General features: G+C 34.4%; 1 protein-coding gene across 7 annotated transcripts in view; it reads left to right on the forward strand.

Annotated features, from left to right (window-relative positions):
* LOC109099162 (cell adhesion molecule 2-like) overlaps positions 1-24,886 on the forward strand; it is a 219,000-nt gene that overhangs the window by 190,715 nt on the left and 3,399 nt on the right. For 3 of the 7 annotated variants that reach the window (XM_042770926.1, XM_042770923.1, XM_042770922.1), the window contains exons 4-8: positions 159-311; positions 2,062-2,199; positions 6,750-6,911; positions 7,545-7,635; positions 8,172-8,350. In XM_042770926.1, coding sequence (XP_042626860.1) covers positions 159-311; positions 2,062-2,199; positions 6,750-6,911; positions 7,545-7,635; positions 8,172-8,350 — 723 coding nt within the window. Of the gene's footprint in view, positions 1-158; positions 312-2,061; positions 2,200-6,749; positions 6,912-7,544; positions 7,636-8,171; positions 8,351-13,882; positions 13,910-24,886 lie in introns of all 7 variants that reach the window. The other 4 variants (XM_042770925.1, XM_042770920.1, XM_042770924.1 and 1 more) reach the window with 2 other exon arrangements.

The raw sequence follows: 24,886 nt of genomic DNA on the forward strand, positions 1-24,886 counted from the left end.
AATTAGACATGATGAGATGTTACCATCTGATACCATCACTTCACCATGGTACCACTAAAACACATTTTCAGGCAATGTGACTTTTGGCTGTTTCTCCAAAAGTCCTTTTTAGCTTACTGATTAGTTACTGATCACTTATCATATGTTTTATGTCTTAGCATTAAGGGACAACCGGATTGAGCTGGTTCGAGCCTCTTGGAAGGAGTTGACCATCAGCATCAGTGACGTTACTCTGTCAGATGAAGGACAGTATACATGCTCGCTCTTCACCATGCCTGTCAAGACCACCAAGGCCTTCCTGACCGTGTTAGGTAAGACCTCTCATAGATCAGTCTCCCTCTCATCCTCATCAATCTGTGCTTATAAGGTCAACATGCTCTTCGCTGATCTGGGGTCACTGAGTTGTCTCCCATCATATGATTTTGTTTGTGTACTTTGGTGGCACAGGGAGTGATGTAAATGAGAGAATTTCACACTGGCTGATGGAGCCATTTAGATGTGTCACTGTGTGCTTTGGTTTATGATCAGCTTGTGCTAGAGTCTGCAATGCTCACTCTGCATGTTTATATACCACTTTTCACAGTACCTGTTGTTTAAAAGTAGTTGTTTTTTTAGTTGTATTTGTTTAGTTTTGCTTAGCTTTGATCATCCAACAGTAATGGGACTACTTTTACCTTATTTTTAAATACAGCTTGTCACAATACATATTGTTTACAAGTAAATTTAAAAACATTTAACTTTTTTTTTTTTTTTTTTTTTTTTTTTTTTTTGCTTTGTTTGTTTTTTGTTTTGTTTTTTACCTTTGCTTAGCTTTGTTTTTGTAGTGGGACTCCTTCTGCCTTTTTATCTTGTTTAATTTACATCTTAACAAACTTATTTCTTATCTCTTATTTTTGTGTTTGTATTTTAGTGGTGTGATTAATTTTCCTTAATATTTATATACAGGTTTTTTATACAATACATGTTGTTTACAAATACCTTTACAAACAATTGTCGTTGTTGTTGTTTTGTGTTGTTTTGATCCTCCAACAGTGGTGGAACTACTTTTACCTTTATTTTTATATACAACTTTACAGACAATAATTTTTCTGTATTTGTTTAATTTTCTTGTTGTTTTAAAGCTGTTTTTTATCTTCATTTTTTTTTTTAAATCATCCAACAATGGTAGGACTACTTTGTGTTTTTATAAAGCTTTTTTATAAAATACATATTGTTTATAAGTACATTTACAGAAAATAGTTTTTGTTGTTTGTTTGTTTGTTATAGATTGTAACTGGATTTATGATATTTTTTTTTTTTAGTTTGTTTTTGTTTTTTTTGACTAGCATCTTTACATTGTAACTGGATTTATGACATTATACAGACAAGATTAATAAGCAATTTTGTCACACTAGTCTATGTTACATATTTTACATGTTAAAATGTAAAAATGTTCAGGCTAGAATACACTACACGACTTCGTGAACAGAATTTAAAACACTAGGCCTCATACACTTACTGACTTTGTAAATGCTGACAAAGGAAAATTGGCTCAAACACTACACAACTGAGGATCACACACTACCTGACTATCAAGTTGTTCCAGTCACAACAAACTCAAGCAGAAATGTGTGCCTTGTTGCTAGGAGATGCATGAAAAATGTAAACAATATATCCTCCAACTAGATGGAATCAAAGTCTGAAGCTAAAAAAAAAACGATGTGTCATCATACACTACGTTTGGTTTGATGTAGAAAAGACATTGTTAGAAACTAAATCTCATTTGCATTCTCCATCTCTATCACTCAACAAATCCTTCTTTGCCAGGAAAATCACAAAACACCATAAAGCAGAATATGTTACAAGATAGCAAAAAAACAAATACAAACTGACAAACATGTTTTCTATTTAAAAAAATAAATAAATGTCAGTCAAGCAACATTTGAACTTCAGGAAAGTAATATTCCTCTGAACCACATCATGTGCAGGAGGGAAGCTGAGCCCTTCTATGACTGAAATCGTAGAATCACGAGTGTTTCGATCAGTGCTGCCTGTAATCCTCCTCCTCTGTTTGTATATCAGGTGTTCCAGCGAAACCAGAAATCACAGGCCTCTCGAGACCTGCCCAGGAGGGGGAGGACGTCACACTGACATGCACCACATCTGGCAGCAAACCGGCTGCTGACATCCGATGGTTCAGAAACGACAAGGAGGTGCAAGGTAAACAAATCCCCCGGATAGCCTAGAGCTGATTGTGTGCAATGAACAGTTTCACATTTTGTCAGTGTGCAAGTGGTACATGGTGCGTAACGTACAGCTTTATACCAGCATCTTCATGAATTGTGCAGCTCTTTACAAAGCATTTCACAGCAGTATAATTTAGTATTCTATTATTCTGGGCTTTAAAGGTGAGGTGTGTAATTTTGTTTAAATAATTTCTGCTATCCCGGTTTAATGTACACGGACAGAGCTAGTTTTACAAGCATTGTTTGATTTACAATCTTATGTGATTTCATGCACTGATTCAAATAGGGATAAAATCTTTCTAGTTATTTCTAAGGTGGGGATGTCTTTATGTTTATGATGGTTTCATACGGTTTTGAAAAAACTTACAGCATACTGTTTTTTATAATAAAAGTTTGCATAAAATAAAAATGTTTTAAAATACATTTTAAGTTTTTTTTTTTTTTTTTTTTTTTTTTTAATATAATTAGTTATTGATTTGTAAATACCATTTACAAACCAAAAGAACATAAAAGAGCTTTGATGAGCTGGACCATGTGACATTTTGAGAAATATACAAAAAAAAATATTACAATTATATAATTTAATATATATATTAAATTATATATATGGGGTTTGCTAAGGTTTTTTTACAGTAAAAATAATTATATTGTGAAATGATATTACAATTATAGTGTTAGTACAATATTTGTGTCACATCATCCTTCAGAATTCTACAGTTCTCAATAAACGTTTGTTGTGCTGATTAATATTTTTTTTTTTTTTTTTTTTTGGAAACTGAGATACTTTTTTTTCAGGATTCCTTGATGAATAGATTATTTGATGAATGGAAAGTTTCAAACATTCATTTGATTTAGAAATCTTTTGAAACACTGAAAATGTTTTGCTGACACTTTTGATTAATTAAATGCTGAATAAATGTATTAATTTCTTTAACATTAAAATGTTACATAAATTATATATTTTACTTATACTGGCTTGACCAATGAGTTAAAACATGACCACATATTAGTTCGAACAATGTACCTCATCAGACAGAAATGAATGTTTTGAATTTTTTAAAATGAATTTGAAATGGAATTGCATCTCTCAGTCAATCCATTGTACGAAAGCACAACATAGCATAACACATCAGTTCAACTTTACCCAACATGTTACCCCAGACATCCCTCTGAGGGCTGAGACACACACATCTCGGGCACAAGCCCCAGTCGGCTGATCTGGTGCTGGTGACTGATGGCCTGAGACTCCGTCAGACAGGCCCGACTCAGAGATGGCATTCACGCAGAAGCCACACTTAAAGGCCAGTGGCACACGGGAACAGAGCATCACAGCCGGACTGCCTGTCACTCACTCCAATTCAAAGGAATCTCGCTCTGTGATCTGATCTTGTGAGACGGATTGGATGTGTTTCTGGAGACCAATACGCAGGCCCAAACAGAATATGTAACATGGTGAGGTACCGCTCACTTTAGATTGGTCAGGGAGATACGAAGCCTTGTGGAATGAGTTGTGTTGATGGATACCCTGGCTACCGCCAACAGAAATTTCAGTGCGGGCTGTGCTTGCAACTCTTGAAACTTCAGCACAAATCCAGGATCTCCTGAGAGCTTATTAACCACGAGGGATAGACAGAGTTTTTTTGTTAGTTTTTTTTATTTTTCTAGATGCAGTTATATCTACTGTAGATCTGTGCTAAATATACTACACTAATTTCCTCTGGGCCAATCTTTCACTTGCTTTTCATGATGTTTTACCACATCTGGATGGGATTACACCAGCCATTCCTAAGGACTTTGTTAAACTGGGACATGAAGTTCACAGCAGGGGCTTAGTAACTACTGGTTAATTTGTACTTATATGTGTAGGCCTACTTAATTTGGTTGCATTGTTTCTTCTTAAAGGGACAGTTCAACCAAATTCTTTCTTCAGCAGAACACAAAGCATATTTTGAAGAATGTTGGTAACCGTTATGACTTCTATTATATGTGAAAAAACAACAACAACAAACTGAGACTTCTCTCAAAATATCTTTATTATATAGCAACAGCTTCGGAATGCACAAAAAGAACTTAGAACACCTTATTAACACATAGCAGCTCCTTGGCAGCACTGGCAACATCAAAAAATAATTCTACTTACAATATATATTTTGGTTCCTCTTCTCTGAGAAATTAAACAGATTTTGAATGCTAGAGTTCTACCTAAACACCAGAAGCATTGCAGAGCTCTGTTCTGGAGGAGGGTGAGAAATAGCGGATTGGACTTGTCTATGGTTTATCTGCGTGGATGAAAAACACATAACTCTTACATATGTTGTAATACTAACATGTTATGATCTCCATTAATAAACTGTACCATGATATCACCATGAGTGTTTTGGACATGGTAAAATACAGTACCACGTACAGTACTGTTCAAAAGCTTGAGGTCATTTATATATGAATGCATGTATTCATTCATTTAGAAATGTATACTTATGAATACATACTTAAAATACAATACTACATTTCAATACTTATATTGAGCAAGAAAGTGACAGTAAAAACTGTATCACTGTATGTATCCACAAAAATATTATGCAGCACAGCTGTTTTCAACATTAATAATAATAATAAATGTTTCTTGAACACCAAATCAGCATATTATAATTAATTATTAATTTTATTATTTCTAGTGTGCCATGTACAGTAAGTACCATTGTATGCAAATGTATGAAATATAATGTGACATATGTGATACATTTGTACAATATAGCTATTTAAATATTATTTTAAATTTTATTTTATTTAAAAAATAAATTAAATTAAATGATTAAAATTTAAAAGTAAGCCAAATAAAACTGACACATTCTTTCTAAAGTTTTGACACTTTTGACACGTTTTCATCTGCCACAATATGTAATGCATCTGAAATTGTACTTTTTTTTTTTTTGGCTTTTCAGCTAATATTGATATGTTCAGTCAGTTAATCAGCATATGATTTAATTAATTTATTATACAAATGTAAATGATTGACTTCCATAGTTCTAGTCTTATGTGAATGAATACAAGAAGCACATTCCAACCAACACATATCTTTTGTATCAAAAGGTAATAGTTTGCTTCACCTCTAAAATGACTTTTCTTTTCAGCTCACATCATCCTGTTTCACACAGAAATACATTACATTACATGTGGCAGGTGCTAAATCCAAAGTGACTTACAGCACATTCAGGGGATGCATTTTATTAATACTAGTGTTTCCTGGGAATTGAACCTGCAACCTTTGTGTTCCCAATGCAATGCTCAAGCAGTTGATCGCATTATGGAAGTAAAATGGGTTTGCCGTTTCAGTGTTTTTCTTCAGTGTTCCATCAATGTTTTGAATAGACATCAAAGATGAGATTTGGATGAGAAAAAATAAAAAAGGCAAGAACAACGAAACAACAAAGATGCTTTGAACATTTTACTGTGTATGTGCTTCAAGGAAAAGAGAGATACTCCTGTGTATTTTTTGGGCAGGAAATGCATGTATATGTTTAGCGTGATGTTTGCTGGAGGCAATCCTCCAGGGTGATGTTTTACTTAGCCATTCATGATGCTGTTGATCCAGGGCTTTAACGGTACGCAGATATGGCTCTGACTGCTGTTGTCTCTGGTTACTGATTCTCTATCGCTTTCTGTGCTGTTACCCACACAGACGTTATAAGGATTCCTTATTTCCATGGGCTTTCCAATAAATTCCAGGCTGAAAGGGACAATGTTTTGAGCTGTATAGTATTAGAATATTTTTTTATTGGTGGATTGCTGTTCTTCTGTGTGACTGCAAACTAGAAACTTTTCTGCAGACAGAAGAATTTCATGTTTGTGCTGAGGTTGATGTATAAACAACGTTTAAGGATAAAACCTCTATGATCACAAATATTATGAGGGAACCAAATATAAATAAAAATGTAAATTTGAAAATAAAAAAAATCTATATTATACAGCACCTCAAATATTATTTTGGAAAGTTAAAAGTAAGTTATTGAATTATTCACTCAACCGATTAGTTCAAGAAACTTATTTAGGAGTGGAATGAGTGTCTTTGATTGAGTTGGTGAATCATTAACTCAACTGATTAGTTCAAAAATACACATTCATCGACAAGTTGTTTACTTTGAAAAAAAAAACTGTAAAAAGTAACTCAATGTTGTGTCTGAAATGTAAGTTCTTAATATTAAATTGTTGTTTATCGAAATTTTGTGTAAAAGCAGTCATACTCATACAGCAGCTTTCTTGTGTGGTATTTCTTAAATGTATTATGCTGTTTATACTGAAGTCACCTGAAATCTATAAAAGAAATTATTATCCAACATGCTTAGACTGTATATGTTTAAGTTTAATGCTCTGATGCATGCCTATGTATCTATATACTATTACAGTCTTGAGTACAGCAGAACTAATAATCATAATACATGATATACTAAATGAAGCACCTGCATAGTACTGTACTGTATGTGTAACATTAGCTTGATAGGTTTTCTTGTGACTATGTTCTGGCAGGTCAGAAGGAGGTAAACGCCATTGGGAGGTCATTCTCGGTCAGGAGCACCATACACCTCAAGGTGGACAGGACAGATGATGGAGCAGCATACACCTGCGTGGTGGAGCACATAGCTCTGGGCTCCTTGCCACACCAGGTTACAGAAGTACTGGAGGTCCACTGTGAGTCATATTTTTGGATCAGTTTCCCTCCTGACAGATCAGCTGAAACGGCACCAGTTTAAAGAGCGGCAGAGACAGTGTTGTGTGTACAGTAATTGCAGTTTAGCAATGTTTAGCATTAATATTCAAAATAGTCAAACTTTTCTATTAACAAGCTATTTTTGTCCAACAAAAAAAAAATAAAAAATGGTGTAGCGTGACAAAATGTTAGTAGTTTACAAAGTTTGATTGTATGTATATAATATTTACAATGAAGATCCTTTCTCCTCATACATTTTTACATTTGTGTTTCGTTTTGTTTTGTCTTTGTCATTTTTGTTTTATTTTGTGTTTTGTTTTTGTGCTTTTGTTTTGCTTTGTGATTTTTTTTGTGCTTTTGTTTTGCTTTGTGATTTTTGTTTTATTTTGTGTTTTGTTTTTTGTTTTGTTTTTTGTTTTTTGTTTTGCTTTGTGTTTTATTTATTTATTTATCCGTTTATTTATTTAATTATTTATTTATTATATTTTTTAATAATTATTTATTTTTAATAATTATTATTTTGTTTGTTTTGTTTGTTGTACCTCAGGAATTTTGTTTTGCTTTGTGGTTTTTGTTTGTTTTGTGTTTTGTTTTCTTTTGTTTTGTCAATCCAGATCCTCCTCAGGTAGAGATTGTGCGCTCAGTAATAGTACCTCAGGAAGGACAATACTTCAAACTGGAGTGTGTATCCAAAGGCAACCCACTGTGAGTGCAGCTTTCTTTTAATCACCTACGTGAACATTGTTTGAATATGGTTTGTCTTATGAAGTTGAACTTGCAGAATCATCAGTCTCAAGACGGCCCTTATCTGCATGCAGAAAACCAAAAGCAATAATACTAAATCAGATCGTGATATTTGGGAGGGATTTAGTGAGTCATATAATCGTCTAGAGACAGTTGTAACTCTTTTAGAGTGACCTTTCAGAGGTAGAGGACAAAACCGTAAAAAGTTCCTTGAGCAGAAAAGATAACAAAATGAGAGAAATCTTTTCTGCCACCAGACTACTAAACCTATGCCCCAAACAGATTACAGGAACTGAGAATTCCTTTTTTTTTCTTCATATATTTACAGTGGAAGTAGAATAGGGGGCATTTATGTTCTTGTGTGTGTTCTTGAGTTTAAAATAGCTTGACAGAGTTCAACAAAATGAACAGATTTTTAGTGTACTAAAACTAAAAATATACAGTTTTTGACCTGTATATTTCTGAGGCCTCAAACTAAATTACTCTGTTGTTTTCAGACCTGAGCCAGTTTTATGGACAAAAGATGGAGGTGAGCTTCCTGATGTTGAAAGAATGATTGTGGAGGGTAGAGATCTAATCATAACCACACTGAACAAAACAGACAACGGCACATATCGCTGTGAGGCCAGCAACAACCTCGGCACCAACAGGGATGAGTTTACGCTGTATGTGTATGGTAAGTACTTCTGGGTCAGCATAACCTCTGGAGGGCAATAAATCCATTAGTTTATTTTTTATTTTTTATATTCTCATGTGTTCTCATTATTTATTTTATTTGTGAAAGTTTATGTTAATATCCATCATAATCTGCATCAAAACATGCGCACATACGCACTCAATAAACTCCTCCTGGCCTAGTTAACCAGTGGTTTTGTGTGTTGAGGGTTTACAGTAGAAACTGCTGGTGGCTGCAGTATTTGCCACCAAAGTGAAATGGAGCCAGAAATGATAAGTTGGTTCTCCAAAACAGGAAGTAAAGCAAGAGAAGAACACACAATTAAGGGTCCACTGCTAATGCAGAAAACATTTGTCAAGCTAAAATTGGAAAGGAAGATTCAGAGCACTTGGGACAGAGATGGATTTGTAGCATCGCTTTTTAATGGGCCCAACAGCAGTCTTTGAGAGAAATCATTTGGATGGTACACATTTGTTGTACTAAAAACAAAGACACGGGATTTGTCTCAACAGGAGGGGCCTTTATGGACGAACGCCTTTTGAAAGTCAAGCCCACAGCTCTCCATGCCTTTCCATTGCCCCAGATTTATTTGACTACATTAACAAGACAAAAACATACACACACACACAAAATAAATATCTTCACTAGTGTAGAAGCTCTACAGATGAATCAGGTTAAAGCAAGAAGATCTGGAGAAAGCTATCTGTTAGCATATTGATATATTAACAACATGCAAACTACTTTTGAATAGTCATAAACTGAAAATAGCACTTTTTGTTGCAACATTTATTAGCAAAAACTAACTAGGCCATGCTAACCAATCAACCCTTGACCCCCAGGTTAATCGTGATCATCTAGATGTCTGACTTCTCCCCAGTGATATTTATTAAGCCCTTCCTCTCAGGATGAGTTATCTTGGCTCTTGAATGAACCTAATTTGCTAATGGTACGACTGCCAAGTGGCAATAAATGTCAGTTGAAATCACACACTCCCTATTCATCTCCAGTTACCATTTTAATTCATGTGTCTGCTGGTAGGTGCACTTTATTTTGCAGAGGACAGATAGAAATGGGAATACAAAGTAGAATGGCAAATTGTGTAATGTTATAAATTCTGTTCAGTAGGATGTCAAATTGGGCTGTGCTATGTAACATTACTCCGTTTTGTTTTATGTGTTTTAGAAATGGGTATGATAAGGAATTTGATGATTCCAATGCTGATTCAACTTAACTATTCCTTTAAAAAAGAATTATTAATGTAGTTAGAACTAACCCTTGTGAATAGGAAGAGTGCTTGATTCTATTGAATGTGCACTTGTAGTGTACTTCAAAACTTAAAAGTATATTTTTAGAAAATGTATTTGCAGTTAATGTAATATTAATTAAATAAATGGCTACTTTAGTGTACTTAGTGTATGTTTCTTAAGACACTTAAGTACACTTTTAAAAAAGTGTATTTTGTAATGCCATATGAAATTTTTTAAATCATTGTTTTAATAATCTTTTATTGTGCTTTAATAAAGTGCACTATTTTTGACTATGCTACAGCACATACTTGATTAGTTGAGTACTTGATTTTAACTGTAGTGTGTTATTCCATATCACATTTAAAATGTATATATTTTAAAAGTGCTAAATTGCTACTTCATTGTTATTTGCAAATGTGTAGTTACAAATATATTTAAATGTGACACACAAGTGTCAATAGAAATGACATTAAAATATATTTTAGTGTACTGTAAGTATTCATCAGTACATTCAGCAGTACACTTTAACCATATTTCAAGGGCAATAGAAGTGATGAAATTACATATAAAAAAGTGATTTTTAATTGGGTCAAAAAAAGTGCTTTAAAGTTCAGTTTCTTGCATTGCAACAAACAAAATTTGCGGTAAAGTATTCATTACGTCAGCATTCATTACAAACTTAGATTTAAAGCAAAAAAGTATTTGAAAATAAGTACTTATAAAATGCTTTTCGCAGAAACAGTACTAGTAATAGTTGTAATAGTAATATATAATAGTAATAGTAATATACAATAGTATAATATAATAGTAACTGTAAACTACAGTACATTTTCATCTAATTCCAGTTAAAATGCAGTTAAATGTCCAAAAAATTACATTCAAGTATTTGTGGTAAGGTATATAATATATATATATATATATATATATATAAAATGCTTTTCACAGAAACAGTGATTACGTCAGCATTCATTACAAACTTAGATTTAAAGCAAAAAAGTATTTGAAAATAAAATAAAAAACAAAAATACATTACAAACTTAGATTTAAAGCAAAAAAGTATTTGAAAATATGGTTTTCACCACAAATTCCACTGTTAAACATTATAATTTCAAAAAGTTGAAATAATGCAGGCTGATGGCTTCAATAAAAACATATAGCAATCCATTAATGACCTTGTAGCGCACAACAGATCTGTCTTTAAAGTTATACATGGGTAGCTCAGTATAAAGCGTATTCATTAGAGCTGTGGACTAGGTAGTATCAATATAACACACTCTCAGGGTTCCCCCTCTACTTTCCACTCGCTACACTCTCCTATTGCATAAGTCAAAAAAGTCCATAAAAACAAAACCAAAATCTCCATATATTCAGAAGTGAAGCCTGCAGCAGCAGAGAATTTCCAGAAAGACATGCATGAGCTAGAAAACAGCAGCATCCATAGCCAATCCAATTGCTCCGCTGGCTGAGAAAATCCATGTATTGGTCTGCACGCTCCTATGTGAGAGTTATTGAGCCGGTGAGAGACCTGTGACATCTCTCCTGCAGGTGTAATGTATAGTCTAATTGTACCCAGCAGTAGGTCTGAGCAGATGAGACTCCCTCTAGCCACTCGGAGCCCCGAGTTCTCCTCTGACTTTTAAATGAGCGTCAGCATTTATGTCTCGTGGGTTTAATCCAGCGCTTGCTTGGAACTGTAAAATATTTATTGCTTGCTCCCTATAATCAGCATGTGTCCGCTCCCAACCCCTTCTCAATTAAAACCATGAGAACAGATGAAAAAGAGTTTTGTTTACTTGCTTGGAAAAGCGTGCAAACATCCATAAAATTGACGTCTTTTCAGAAGCGTGCCCTGATGCCGGAGCAAAAGATGAAATGCTTCCAGAGGCACTTGTGAGGCAATTTGACCCTAAACTAAATCCTTGCCAAATAGCTCGAAACTGCTGAGTTGTATTTATACTTCTTTTAACTTTTTCTTCCTCTCCAGTCTTAGGTCTTATTTAAAAGAGCTAATTATGTATTGGTGATTAGTTTGGGAGACATGTAAAGGAGGGGCGCGGGAGGCCCATGCCACGCAGAGACTGATCAAAACAGCCAGCGTTTGAAGTCTAGGTGGAGGAAACAAGCAAACAGTCACGTTTCTGATGTAGAAGTTAAGCATTAAACATTAAGGAACCAAAAGAGAATCCTTGACCAACAAGAAAAACTGAAAATCTACTTTTTCGCGTAGTTTCACATAGCTGTTTCGCATAGTATGGGCGAGGTGATACGTTAAACAATTTATTTACCCACAATATAATTTTGTATCTCATTTGATTTTAAAGTGAAACTTGGCCTAGACATGATCTTGACAGGTTTCGTGAGATTCACCCAGATCAGAAACCCACTCAGCCTGCAGCAGAAATGAGGCGGAAACATTCACACCACGTTTGAACTACAGTGCCAATGTTGATATTTTCCTCTCTTCCCATCTCTGACTTTCTCCATCTCTCTCGCTGCCTCTTCACATCACCTCCACCTTTTTACATCAGACGTTGTTTTTTTTTCACATTGTGCAAATTGGACTAAAAGGTTTTTGGCTTCAGCAGTGAGGGGAAAACAGCTAGCTACAGATGAAATTCTGGTTGTCAGACTGTCAAAGAGGTGAGAGATAAAAGGCATTTCTACTCAGACATCTGCTCTGTTTCAGTAAATCGAAGGGCAGATGTAATACTCCACTGTGGACAAACAAGCACATGGGAACTAGCAACGATGACATCATGTACCTTTAAAAATCTCCAAAGATGCCGCTAGTTGTCACTAAGACATTGGGTCTCATTCACTAATAATTGCTTGGACACATGAATTTGTTCTTATATTAATGAATTTGAAGTATTCTTTGTGGCTTCCTTAAAACCAGTTTAAAAACAATAAACACCTGTTAAACAGACAGAGATAACAGACCTTTCTAAAGCTATAAGACAGCTTTTGGTACTCTTTCACTGTATATGATGAAACGTATGCATTTAAGATGAAATATCTATGCGTAAAATTTCATCTTAACATGATTATAAGGCCACCCAGAGTATAAGATTTTTATTTCTGTTAGAAAGAAGTTAGAAATATATTTCAAATTGTAGAAGGGTCAAGGACATATTTGGGAGGGGGGAAAAAAACTCTAAAAAAATTTTTAAAATGCATTTGTTCTTAGAAATGTACAGGAGTTTTTTGTATTTGCGTTAGTTTCATGAGTTGTTGTTTTTTTTCCTCTTCTCTTCCTTCTATATACATTTTTTTTTTTTTTTTCCACAAGTTTAGGCCATTTTTGATGTCAAGTGGTGTAACTAATTAAATCTTAATATGATTTTTTTCTTGCACCTACAATGGACAACCAATATTTATTTATATACATTTCATTATTTTTGTGAAATGTCAAGTGGTGTAACCAAAGGAATATATATAATTTCCAAATAAATAAATGCAGGAAGGAAGGAAGGAATTGAAAAACATTTTTGTGCAAATTTGTGTTTAATAAAAAAAAAAAAAAAAAAAAAAAAGTTCAATGTCAAGTGGTGTAACCAAGTAAATCTTTTTTTACACAATTGGCAATCATTATTTTTGACAGTCATCATTACATAAAAAATAGTAATAAAACTGTATAAGATGAAACATTTGTAAATTTTTTGTACAAATATCATGCATTTTTATTTATGTTCCTACATTTTTTCATAAATTTAGAATAAATATGAGTACGAAAGTTGATGATGAATCATGATTTGTTTTTTGAAAATGTTTGTATACAGATTTTATGCACAAATTTAAATGTATGTACAGTGAATGAGACCCAGTGTCCCAATTTGTCATGCCCGTTCTCTCAATCTGCATTAGATAAAGAGGCTAGTAACTCAAAAGTATAAACTGGCATTAATATAGTAAAAATAACTTCAGCTTCGCTGGCTTGAAATACGGAGCTATTTGCATGATAAGTAGCATCATTACAGAGCAGTACAGTGAGATGTAGCAGACATCGGAGATCAGCATGAATGTATAGTTCTGAATATGTCCAAATGGATGTGTTTTGCAGGATGTGTGTGTTCATACACTGAATTTGTTCTTGAAACCATCTTGTCGTCCCAGTTGTCCATGTTCCATCATTCTGACTGCAGGTTAATGCGGTCGGTTGGTGTCTTCATTAATGGTTTTGAGTTTTGTGGCCAGTTTTTTTTTTTTTTTCTTCTTCTCTCCCCTTGTGATGTCCTCACCCTTGTCTTCCCTTACTGCCCCTTTCTGTCTGCGTCCATGGCAACAGCTAAAGATTTCCCAGGTACAACCACAGGTAAATATTTTTTGCTGGTGTGCTGACATCATCATTGCGAGACAGGGCGCTGTAATGTGGCTTGTGGAGTGGTGGGTCGGGTTACGCCAATTAACCTCCTCCATAGCATGAGCTGGGAAATAGCATTGCCTTGCATGGGAGCACTGCTGATCTTTGTGAAATGTCATGGTGCTCCATGGTGCTGTCATTCACATGAGGGATGCTTAAGCCTTTGACTCACTTACTATTATCAGTGAGAGGAAATTAATCTTATTACGGTTAGGAAGAGTCTGGAAGAGTTAGAAATACGGTTTACATAAAAGAGTCAGTGGAAAAAAAAAGATAAAATAAAGAGCATTTTGTATAAATTTGTGTCACTTTCATTCATTTTTTAAATTACTTTTAGGCCATTTTCAGCATCAAATGTCAAGTGGTGTAACCACGTAAATCTTAATATATTTTTCTTACACCTACAATGGAAAGAAAAGGTAATAAAATTGTAAATATATATATATATATATATATATATATATATAAATTTTTAAAAAACTATCAGTACAAATTTGTTTCAAAAATTAATTTTTAAAAAACTATTAGGCCATTTTTGGTGTCAAATGTCAAGTGGTGTAACCAATATACCTGCAACAGAGTATCTATCTATCTATCTATCTATCTATCTATCTATCTATCTATCTATCTAGCTAGCTAGCTAGCTAGCTAGCTAGCTATCTATCTAGCATTTATTTTTACAATTGTACAAATCTCCAGCTATTTTTTAATCTTGAATATTATTAAGTTTTCTTAGGGTTCCACCAGTTAATATTTGACAATTTATATGTTTTATATTAAAATAAATGCTATTTAAATGCTACATAATTATCAAATTAATACAATGAATTAAACAACCCTGAAATCTTCTGGAGATATCAAAATGAATTAAAAAAAATTTAAATGTAAAAAAGAAAGAATAATAAATAAATAAAGTGTACATTCAAATGCATTATATGAATGAAATAATTTTGATGTTATAAATAAAAATATATATAACATTTAAATAAATAAATAAGTCTGTGCACAAAATATAAGACATCATTGACCCAGAAAAGATTTGAGCAAAAGTAAAAAATGAATCTTTTAAAGTTCTGATGAAACAATATATTTGGGTGGGTAAAAAAAAAAAGTATATATATATATATATATATATATTCCAAGTCTGCCTCTAATCATTAGTTCTCTTTTCTTTTATTACCCTCAATAACCACACAGAATGAATATTAAGAAACCAAAACTAAGTTCTAGAAGATAGCTCAGTGTCCTTGTAGACCATTTGAAAGGCATAAACCCAAAGCTTTTAGTTACTCACTAGAACTGTTGCAGTTGCAGCTGTTGAATCGCTGGCATAAAAACATATTATTATAAATCATCAGTCTATGCATGGAATGGCCTTCTAAAAACATGTTTTGTTTTGTATGTGCAGTTTCTGTCCTGTTTTGTTTTGTGAACCATTGATTTTTCAGCTTGATCGTCTCTTTCACTGCGGTCTCTGTGCTGAATGTTCCACCTTGATGTGTTCTAACTATTTATCTCAGGTCAGTTTTCCTTAGCCTGCTCTCCCATGAGGAAATTGATTTTAATAATTAGCCACTGTGATTTGTTTTTAAAAGCTAATCATATTTTATGCCACCCACACCATATTTCTACAGTGAACATGAGCTGCAAAATGAGTGTGTGGAGATGATAGCGATTACATACAGCATGTAAAGATAGTATCTCAGGTGTCGTCTGTATTTAGAACACAGTTCATACTTTGAGGAACGTTACCAGTTCAAAGCTAGATTTATTAACAGCAACTGTCACAAGATGCTGATTACAACAGAAAATTATATTGGTCAGTGAGTTGACAATAAATGCACAATATGTCAATTGACACAAATAAAAAAATTTAATTAAATCAAAAAAATCTAAAGTAATCAGTTTTATTCAATTTGTATCTTCCCTTTCACTTTGGAGTGTTACAAGCTGTCTGTGAGTAGATAAGATCCCTAAAGTTGCAAAGACTAGAGTCTCAAACCCAAAGGGATATTCTTTATGAAAGTTAAGACTCATTCACGCCCTCCTAAAACGCCTCGTTTAAACACGCCCCCACGTCTACGTCACTGTGTGTAAAAAACTTCAAAACTATTCCCAAATGTTCACGCAAAGAAAGGCGTAACTTTGTTTCTTGCTGTTGCTGCTGCCGCCATGTTGTGGAGATGGCGTGTCTCGTTGTGAAAGCGAAACTACTTTGTTTGGTCTTCCAAAAGAGGACACAACTAGAAATCAGTGGTTAAGTTGTATTTACAACACTGTTCCAGAACAGTTCAGCCCAAATATTCAGATATGTGAAGCGCATTTTATGGAGGACTGAACCTAGGAGAGTAGCCTACAGTACAATGCTTCTGTGCACAAAGGCTGTTTCTATAACGTGGGGCAATTCCAACTTTGCAAGGACAATCTGGTGCTTCTGACTCACAGCCTGTAAGTACCTTTTCATATTTAAAGAATTTTATGATTCAAACCTGAGTTTTGAGCAATGTAGAGTAGCCCTTGTTGTTTGTCCTTTCTCAGATCACAAATGCAGACATAGTTTTATGTTTTCGCGGCACAATACGCAACACGTAATAAGACAGTATAAGTAATTACAATCAGTAATTATGTCCCCACTGGATGCAGCAAATACCTCTTCTGTAATGGGTTTTATTGGTTTTGTCTCGTCGCGCCAGGAGACGGCATCACAGTATGGTAGGGGGCATAACATTTCTATCACATGTTTGAGGTATTCAGCCAATCATAATGCACTGGACAGCTGGCCAATCAGAGCACACCTCACTTTTCAGAATGATGAGCTTTGTAAAAATCAACAATAATATACAGTATGTGGAAAATAATGTGTTTTTTTAACCTTAAACTGCATAAACACATTGCATTACACCAAATACACAAAATAATGTTCTTTTGAGCAACGTCATATGACCCCTTTAAAAGAATGATTTTTTAATTATCACTATAATGAATAAAACAAAATATGCATTACTGCAGTGCTTCCCAAACCTGTCCTGGAGGCCCCCCTGCCCTGCACTTTTTGTACGGCTCCCTTATCTAACACACTTGATTCCACACATCAACTTGTTAGTAAAGACTGCAAGAACTAAACTGGGTGTGTCTGATTAGGGAGACTTACAAAATGTGCAGGGCATGGTGTCCTCCAGGACAGGTTTGGGAAGCACTGCATTACTGTAACCACAATTAATACTTGTTTTTACAATCTGAGAGATTGTATTCTGTGTTAATCAACAGCAGCCCTCAGATATGTCAATAGGGCCTAAGTTGTTTTGAACCTGAAACGTTCCAATGATAATTTAGATGAAAAGCGCTGCCTATATCTTTACAGACATTTCAATGCACAATTTCCCAGAGTCTGTGCCACCAATTGTGAAGCAATAAGTCAACATTAATTAATTCCCTAGTGATTTATTTTGATGCAAATGTTCATTTAAAACATATGAAGATTCTGATTGGGTATGTGAGTGCCATAAAACACATCCGTTCTGTGCCTCCGGCCTTTCAAAGGCGAGATCTTAATGGAATTCATTAACACTCAAGCGAAGTGACGTACATCGTTGGCCACATGTCACCATCCTTGAATGAGACTAATGATCTCTAATGAAATTTCTACTGACTGAGGCTTTACTTTCACAAACAAGCTCCATTTTCAAAAGAGTAAAATGTGTCTTTGCTCTATCAACAAAAAGATACACATGCTTCTGACCTCTGCTAGCCAGCTGTCACTCTGTGACCAGATACGTTTGGAGATATCAAAGTGTTTTCTATTCTGTCATGTCTGTTCAAAGGAATAGACCCTTTGCTGAAACTCTGCCACCTTTAGTTACAGATGCTCATTTTACAGAATGTTTTTCAGTAAAATATATAATATGATTTCTGAAGGATTATGTGACACTGAAGACTGGAGTAATTATGCTGAAAATTCAGCTTGACATCACAGGAATAAAATATATTACAATAGAAAACAGTATTTAAAATTGTAATAATATTTCACACTATTGCTGTTTTTACTGTATTTTTGATCCAATAAATGCATACTTAAAAAAATGAATAATACTAATAAGTTATATTTTTGAACTTTCAATAATAAAATTCAATTTAATAATTTTTTATGCTTGTTTTAAAATATAATAAGAACTAAAAAATTAAACAAGTTAACAAAAATAAAATTAAAAATAGAGTACATATCATCTATAGATACCTTCTGTTACTATTCTAAGTGCCACAGAAACAAAATTTAGACTTACATAGATCTATTTTAAAAACAAGCAAAAGTCTAATAATAAGGTGGATGGCAACAGTTGCTATCCATCGGGGCTTATCTAGGAATCAGCCTCTCTTTCTTAACATGGAAAGCTCTTGAAATAAACACAGTCATTTATTTTCTAGCTTGAGACACCCAAGGTCAAATACAGTACACTCCCACATATAAAATCATGAAAATCATTATTAAAAGATCTTCATGGAAATAATCAAAGTGATCAGTGTATGTGAATAAATGAGGAGACATTACAGTAGCTCACAAGCTAAGAATGTGAATCCTGCCTTTAATTAAAGATGATATACTGCACAACACAGACATCATTATTCTTCTCCCTGCTTTGAAACTATTCATTCACAAGATGCCATAATGAACAGGCAATATCCTAGTTATCAAGGGATATGCAAAACTCTGCATTTCTAAGCAACAGCCAACTACAACGCCAAAATGAGAAATATAGCAATAAAATAAACGCTTTAAATTGTAAATGTATATAATTCCTGGGGCTCATTTAAATGAGAAAAATAAGATTGGAAGAGCGGCTTAAAATCATGTAGCCGCTACACAGCTCATTCACTTAGAGCTGGAAGCACTTAATGCAGTCCATAAATTGAACTATATTATCAAGCTGCATATTCATGAGAAAATGAAAGACATCTGCAGCAATAATGGCTTTGCTGTGTAGACCTGCTATTATTTTTGGAAGCTAAAGCCCATTTTGTAACCCATGCCTGTGTTTATACCACAACCCAAATACTGTGGTGGCACTAAACTAAAAATAGAAAGTTGAGTTAACTTTAAAAGACAAAGGAACCGACTGAAAAGCATTTCTTTTCTTTTTTTTCACTTTTAGACACTTTTTATGGTCAATCATCCTAAATTTTTTCACTTTTAGACTCTTCACCCCAAATCAAATTTTAAGTTTAATCAATCTTCCTATGGGCAATCTTCCTAAATGCAAGTACATTTAGACAATATGTAAATAAGGAGTTGAATAAACTACTGTACTACATGTAGCTGAATTCAGTTGAACAAACTTAACGAGATGGTTTTAATATAAAAAATCATCAAAAACACTACAGTCTTTTATCTTTTAATTCTATAGACCTATTAAATGTACATATCCACAATCTTTGACAAAGCACATAAAATGTTATTATTCAACTGCAACTTCTCCTTTGCCGAGATAATCCATCCACCTCACAGGTGTGGCATATCAAGATGCTGATTAGACAGCATGATTATTGCACAGGTGTGCCTTTAGGCTGACCACAATAAAAGGCCAATCTAAAATGTGAAGTTTTATCACACAGCAAAATGCCACAGATGTCGCAAGTTTTGGGGGAGCGTGCAATTGGCATGCTGACTGCAGGAATGTCCACCAGAGCTGTTGCCCATGAATTGAATGTTCATTTCTCTACCATAAGCCGGCTCAAAAGGCGTTTCAGAGAATTTGGCAGTACATCCAACCAGCCTCACAACTGCAGACCACATTTACTGTAACCACACCAGCCCAGGACCTCCACATCCAGCATCTTCACCTCCAAGATCGTCTGAGACCAGCCACCGGGGCAGCTGCTGCAACAATCGGTTTGCATAACCAAAGAATTTCTGCACAATCTGTCAGAAACCATCTCAGGGAAACTCATCTGCATGCTCGTCGTCCTCATCGGGGTCTCGACCTGACTGCAGTTCATCATCATAACTGACTTGAGTGGGCAAATGCTTACATTCGATGGCGTCTGGCACTTTGGAGAGGTGTTAACTTCCAAATGAATCCCAGTTTTCAATGTACAGGGCAGATGGCAGACAGTGTGTATGGCTTCGTGTGGGTGAGTGGTTTACTGATGTCAACGTTGTGGATCGAGTGGCCCATGGTGGCGGTTGGGTTATGGTATGGGCAGGCGTATGTTATGGACAATGAACACAGGTGCATTTTATTGATGGCATTTTGAATGCACCGAGATACCGTGACGAGATCCTGAGGCCCACTCTTGTGCCATTCATCCACGACCATCACCTCATGTTGCAGCATGATAATGCACGGCCCCATGTTGCAAGGATCTGTACACAATTCCTGGAAGCTGAAAACATCCCAGTTCTTGCATGGCCAGCATACTCACCGGACATGTCACCCATTGAGCATGTTTGGGTGCTCGGGATTGGCGTATACGACAGTGTGTTCCAAGCTCCTGCCAATATCCAGCAACTTCGCACAGCCATTGAAGAGGAGTGGACCAACATTCCACAGGCCACAATCAACAACCTGATCAACTCTATGTAAAGGAGATGTGTTGCACTGCGTGAGGCAATGGTTGTCACACCAGATACTGACTGGTTTTCGGACCCCGCAATACAGTAAAACTGCACATTTTAGAGTGGGCTTTTATTGTGGCCAGCCTAAGGCACACCTGTGCAATAATCATGCTGTCTAATCAGCATCTTGATATACAACATCTGTGAGGTGGATGGATTATCTCGGCAAAGGGGAAGTGCTCACTAACAAAGATTAAGACAGATTTGTGAACAATATTTGAGAGAAATAGGCCATTTGTGTACATAGAAAAAGTCTTAGATCTTTGAATTCAGCTCATGAAAATAGGGGGAAAAAACAAAAGTGTTGCGTTTATAATTTTGTTTAGTGTGGAAATGCAAATTTATAAATTAGATAGTTCAATCAATCTTTAAAATAGAGTGTGTCTGACAAAATAGAAGTAGGATTATTTACAGTATACAGTACAGTCATAATATCAAGCAGTGATACCATCGTATATTTTGAACTAAATACTCACACCATGGTATTTACATATATCATGATATTTTCATAATTATATTATCATAATTTTTTATTTTTTTTTTCTTATTGTTGTTGTTTTTTATAATGGCATTGACAATTATCCATTACCATATTTAAATCTGAACAGTTTTCAATGTAAACTTTCTAATAAATAAATAAATGATGTTTTTGACCAGCATAACTGTTTTCTTAAATGTATTTAGATTTAAAATATGAAGCATTTACACTTTCCTTGCAAAAAACACCTTTTAGCTTTATATGCAGTATGAGCTTTGTATATTTGGTAACACTTTACAATAAGGTGGCATTTTTTAACATATTAGTTGACATGAACTAACAATGAAAAATAAATGTATTTATCACAGTTTGTTAATTTCAACATTTACTCATTATTAAAATCAAAAGTTGTATCTATTAATAGTATTTAACAGACATGAGTTAACATAAACTAACAATAAACAGTTATATTTTTTATTAATTAATGCTATAACAAACATCTTGCTCACTGCTAGTAAATGCATTAACCAATATTAACTAATGAACCGAAATGACCATATATTCTAAACAGTCTTTGCAAACTCCATAGCGAGTTATCTGATATCTGACTGTGTATGTGTAAAAGTGACAAATACAACACACCTTAGGCTGTCAAAATTGGAGTGGATTATAGCATTGTCTTCTAAAAGATTAGTGTACTCCATTCTGAACAGCCTCCCATAAAGTGTACCATTCTTTGAGCTTAATTTCTACAGGGCTTTTATTTTTGCCTCAAAACAAATCACAATGTTAATTGAACTAAATGGGTTCATTTATGTGTTAGAAATGGGTCTACAGAAGTCTCTGTTCAACACATCTCCCAGGGTCACTTTGCCAAGCGCAGCAGAAGTGAGAGCCATTCATCACTATGAGCTAATGAGAACAAATTTGAAGTGCAATAAAGACACATAGTCAAAGTTTACATCCTTACAGAAGCACTGAAATGGCGCCCAATGTAGGGCCAAAGATGCTGTGTCAAGACATGATCGCTCCAGGTAAATAAAAAAAAAAATTTTCCTGTGCCCTTTAAGTGAGGTTAAAGGGATAGTTCATCCAAAAATGAAACTCCTATCCACCTCTATGTTGTCCCAAACCTGTATGACTGACTTTCTTCTGTGGAACACACTTTCTTCTGTGGTGCCCCATGAAATATCTTTTATTTTCTCCTAAATTCTGTTTTCCATTTTATTTTATTTTTTATGGTCTCTGTGTTCATTTTAAAAAAATGGTGTCTAATTAAATTAATAAAACTTTAACAATTTAATCAGTCTTTTAAAATTTAATGAAATTAAAATATCATTTATTTACAATAAACACTGCATTTTTATTTTTTGTCAAATGCTGCACAACAGCATTGTACAACTGTATAAACTAATGAAATATACCTTGGTTTTATGATATTCCTTAAAAAATATTATTATTATTAGTGTTACTTGAGAATTACATTTTAGTATACAATAGTAATATATGTCTGTCATAATTTCTTCAAGTTAAACAAGACTTTTATTTTGACAGTTTGCTCCGAAGGTCTTTCAGTTTAAGTTACTTTGAGTTTCAGCGTGTATTTGACAGTCATTTTCTCAAATGAAATGCAGTAAAATGTGAAGGGATTCCCAGAGCAGCTCTGGAGATGAAGTTCATGTGTTCATGTCCTCATATATTGAGACGCTGAAATCACAGCATGCGTCACTTGTGTTTGATTTTGTGTATCACACGAAACTGTGGCATTCATTTACACAGAGACACACAGAACATGCAGACTTAGCCTATTAGCGACAAACATTGACTGACTGTTATTGCATTTATTTCTGCCGTTAGATTAATCCATATTGAGTAAAAATGTCCAGAGCTTATCAATGTTTTCGACACAAATTTTATCATGACTCAAAATGTTATTATTTTATCGCCCAGCCCTACAAAATCCACATCAAAGTATCGTAAAAGTGAATAAACAAGCCAAAATGTAAGTCTTTATTCACAAAAAATAATCCTTTAATAATTAAAAATAATCCTAAAAAAATTAAAACCTGAACGAATCATTTTAAAATGGATCTTTTCAGTGAATCATTTCCTCCAGTTCATAAAATGGATCTGAGGGGGCTGTTTTTATGCGTCATTTGCATGACAACAGCGGTTTTTTCCGGGGGGGGGGTCGGGGGGGGGGTTTACTCAAAACTTTGGAAACTGGTGATGTCATGCACATGTGTACTACGTGTTCACATAGTATTTCTTTACAAAGTGATATTGCCAACTACTGGCCTGGCATGAGTAATACAGAGACCTAGGTTATTTTGAATAATACTTAACAACAATCAATCATACAAACAAATCATCCATACACAAAAAAAAAAAACAAAAAAAAAACCTCTCCGTTTTTATCACTAAGTTCTTAAAAGCATACCCTGAATGATTTGTTTGCTAATCTTACTTATCTGGTTTAACTCACTGATAAACAGCATGCAGGGGACCAAATTTTCAGTGAATTACAACATAACGTTCATTCCCAGTCTACTAATCCTTCTACACATTTGAAGCAGGCAGTGGCAGCACTATCTGTCTAGCATACTACGCTATCCGCAGTGGGGGCTTAAGATTCACGACTCCAGTCTGCGATTTATTCAGTAGAAGTTCAGAGGCGACTGAATTCACCCTAGCCTGCGCTCGCTCACTCAAAGTTAAACCCAGGAAATAAATCAGCCTGCCGCAACCCCTGCCGTTTTTAAACTTGTTGTGTATCGGCAAGGATTGAGTCACTTTGGTCCTCACAGGGCTGTGTGAGATGACAGGTCTTTGGTAGCTGCTCAGCATTCGTTTGTAATGATAAATCCCCTCCCTCCTGCTGCCTATTGAAAATCAGTATAGAACATTGGATTTGAATTGATGTTTCTGTGATACGGCATTGCATAAACACCAGTTTGCAATTCCTTGATTTGACTGCATGGGGATAGCATATGACAGTAATATATAAAACACACACACTCACACACATATAGTATGTGTATATATGTTTATTATTATCTATATATATATATATATATATATATATATATATATATATATATATATATATATATATATATATATATATAAATGGAATGCTCAACATAATATTCACTGAATATTCAGTTCCTACAGAAAATTCATTCTAAAAGCTTTTTCAGTGACATTCATTTATTAAAGGATTTTTCCAAATATGATTCAGAAGATTAGAAAAATGTTTTTTAAGTGATGCACCAGTAATAGCATTATAGGTCATTGAAAGAAATGAAGCAGCAGCAGTAAAATCATAAAGTACTGAGCTGTTTTTTTGTAAAAGGTTTTTTGGGGTGTTTTTTAGGATGTTGCCAGGGTATTGTGGTTGGTTGCTAGAGTGTAATTTACTAGTCTCTAAAGCAATGTTTTCATCCAAGTTGAAAAAAATAAATCAGTTGTAAAATCAGTTGTTGTTTTTTTTTGTCGATGCGATCACAAGAAGACAATACTAAATACAGGTGTAAATGGGGTCTGAAATTTTTTGAGCTTGTCCACTTTGGACCACTTCCAGGTAGTCGAAAACACATTCAACCGGACCAATCATTAAACATTACTTGAAGTCTTTTTGAAGCATACTAGCCAGATGTGCTCTAATTCTTAAACTGCCTGCTGACCATACTAGCCAATGTGATTTAAACTTTCTTAAGTTTGATTTGAAGTTGGCTGTCAATTATCTACATTCAAAACTTCTATATAAAAAAATCAAACATAATAATAACAAAAACCTCTAGTCTCTATTTTTATTGACAAGAATTGAGTTTATTTAGAT

Source organism: Cyprinus carpio, chromosome A15 (assembly GCF_018340385.1).
Source record: "Cyprinus carpio isolate SPL01 chromosome A15, ASM1834038v1, whole genome shotgun sequence".
Lineage (NCBI taxonomy): Eukaryota > Metazoa > Chordata > Actinopteri > Cypriniformes > Cyprinidae > Cyprinus > Cyprinus carpio.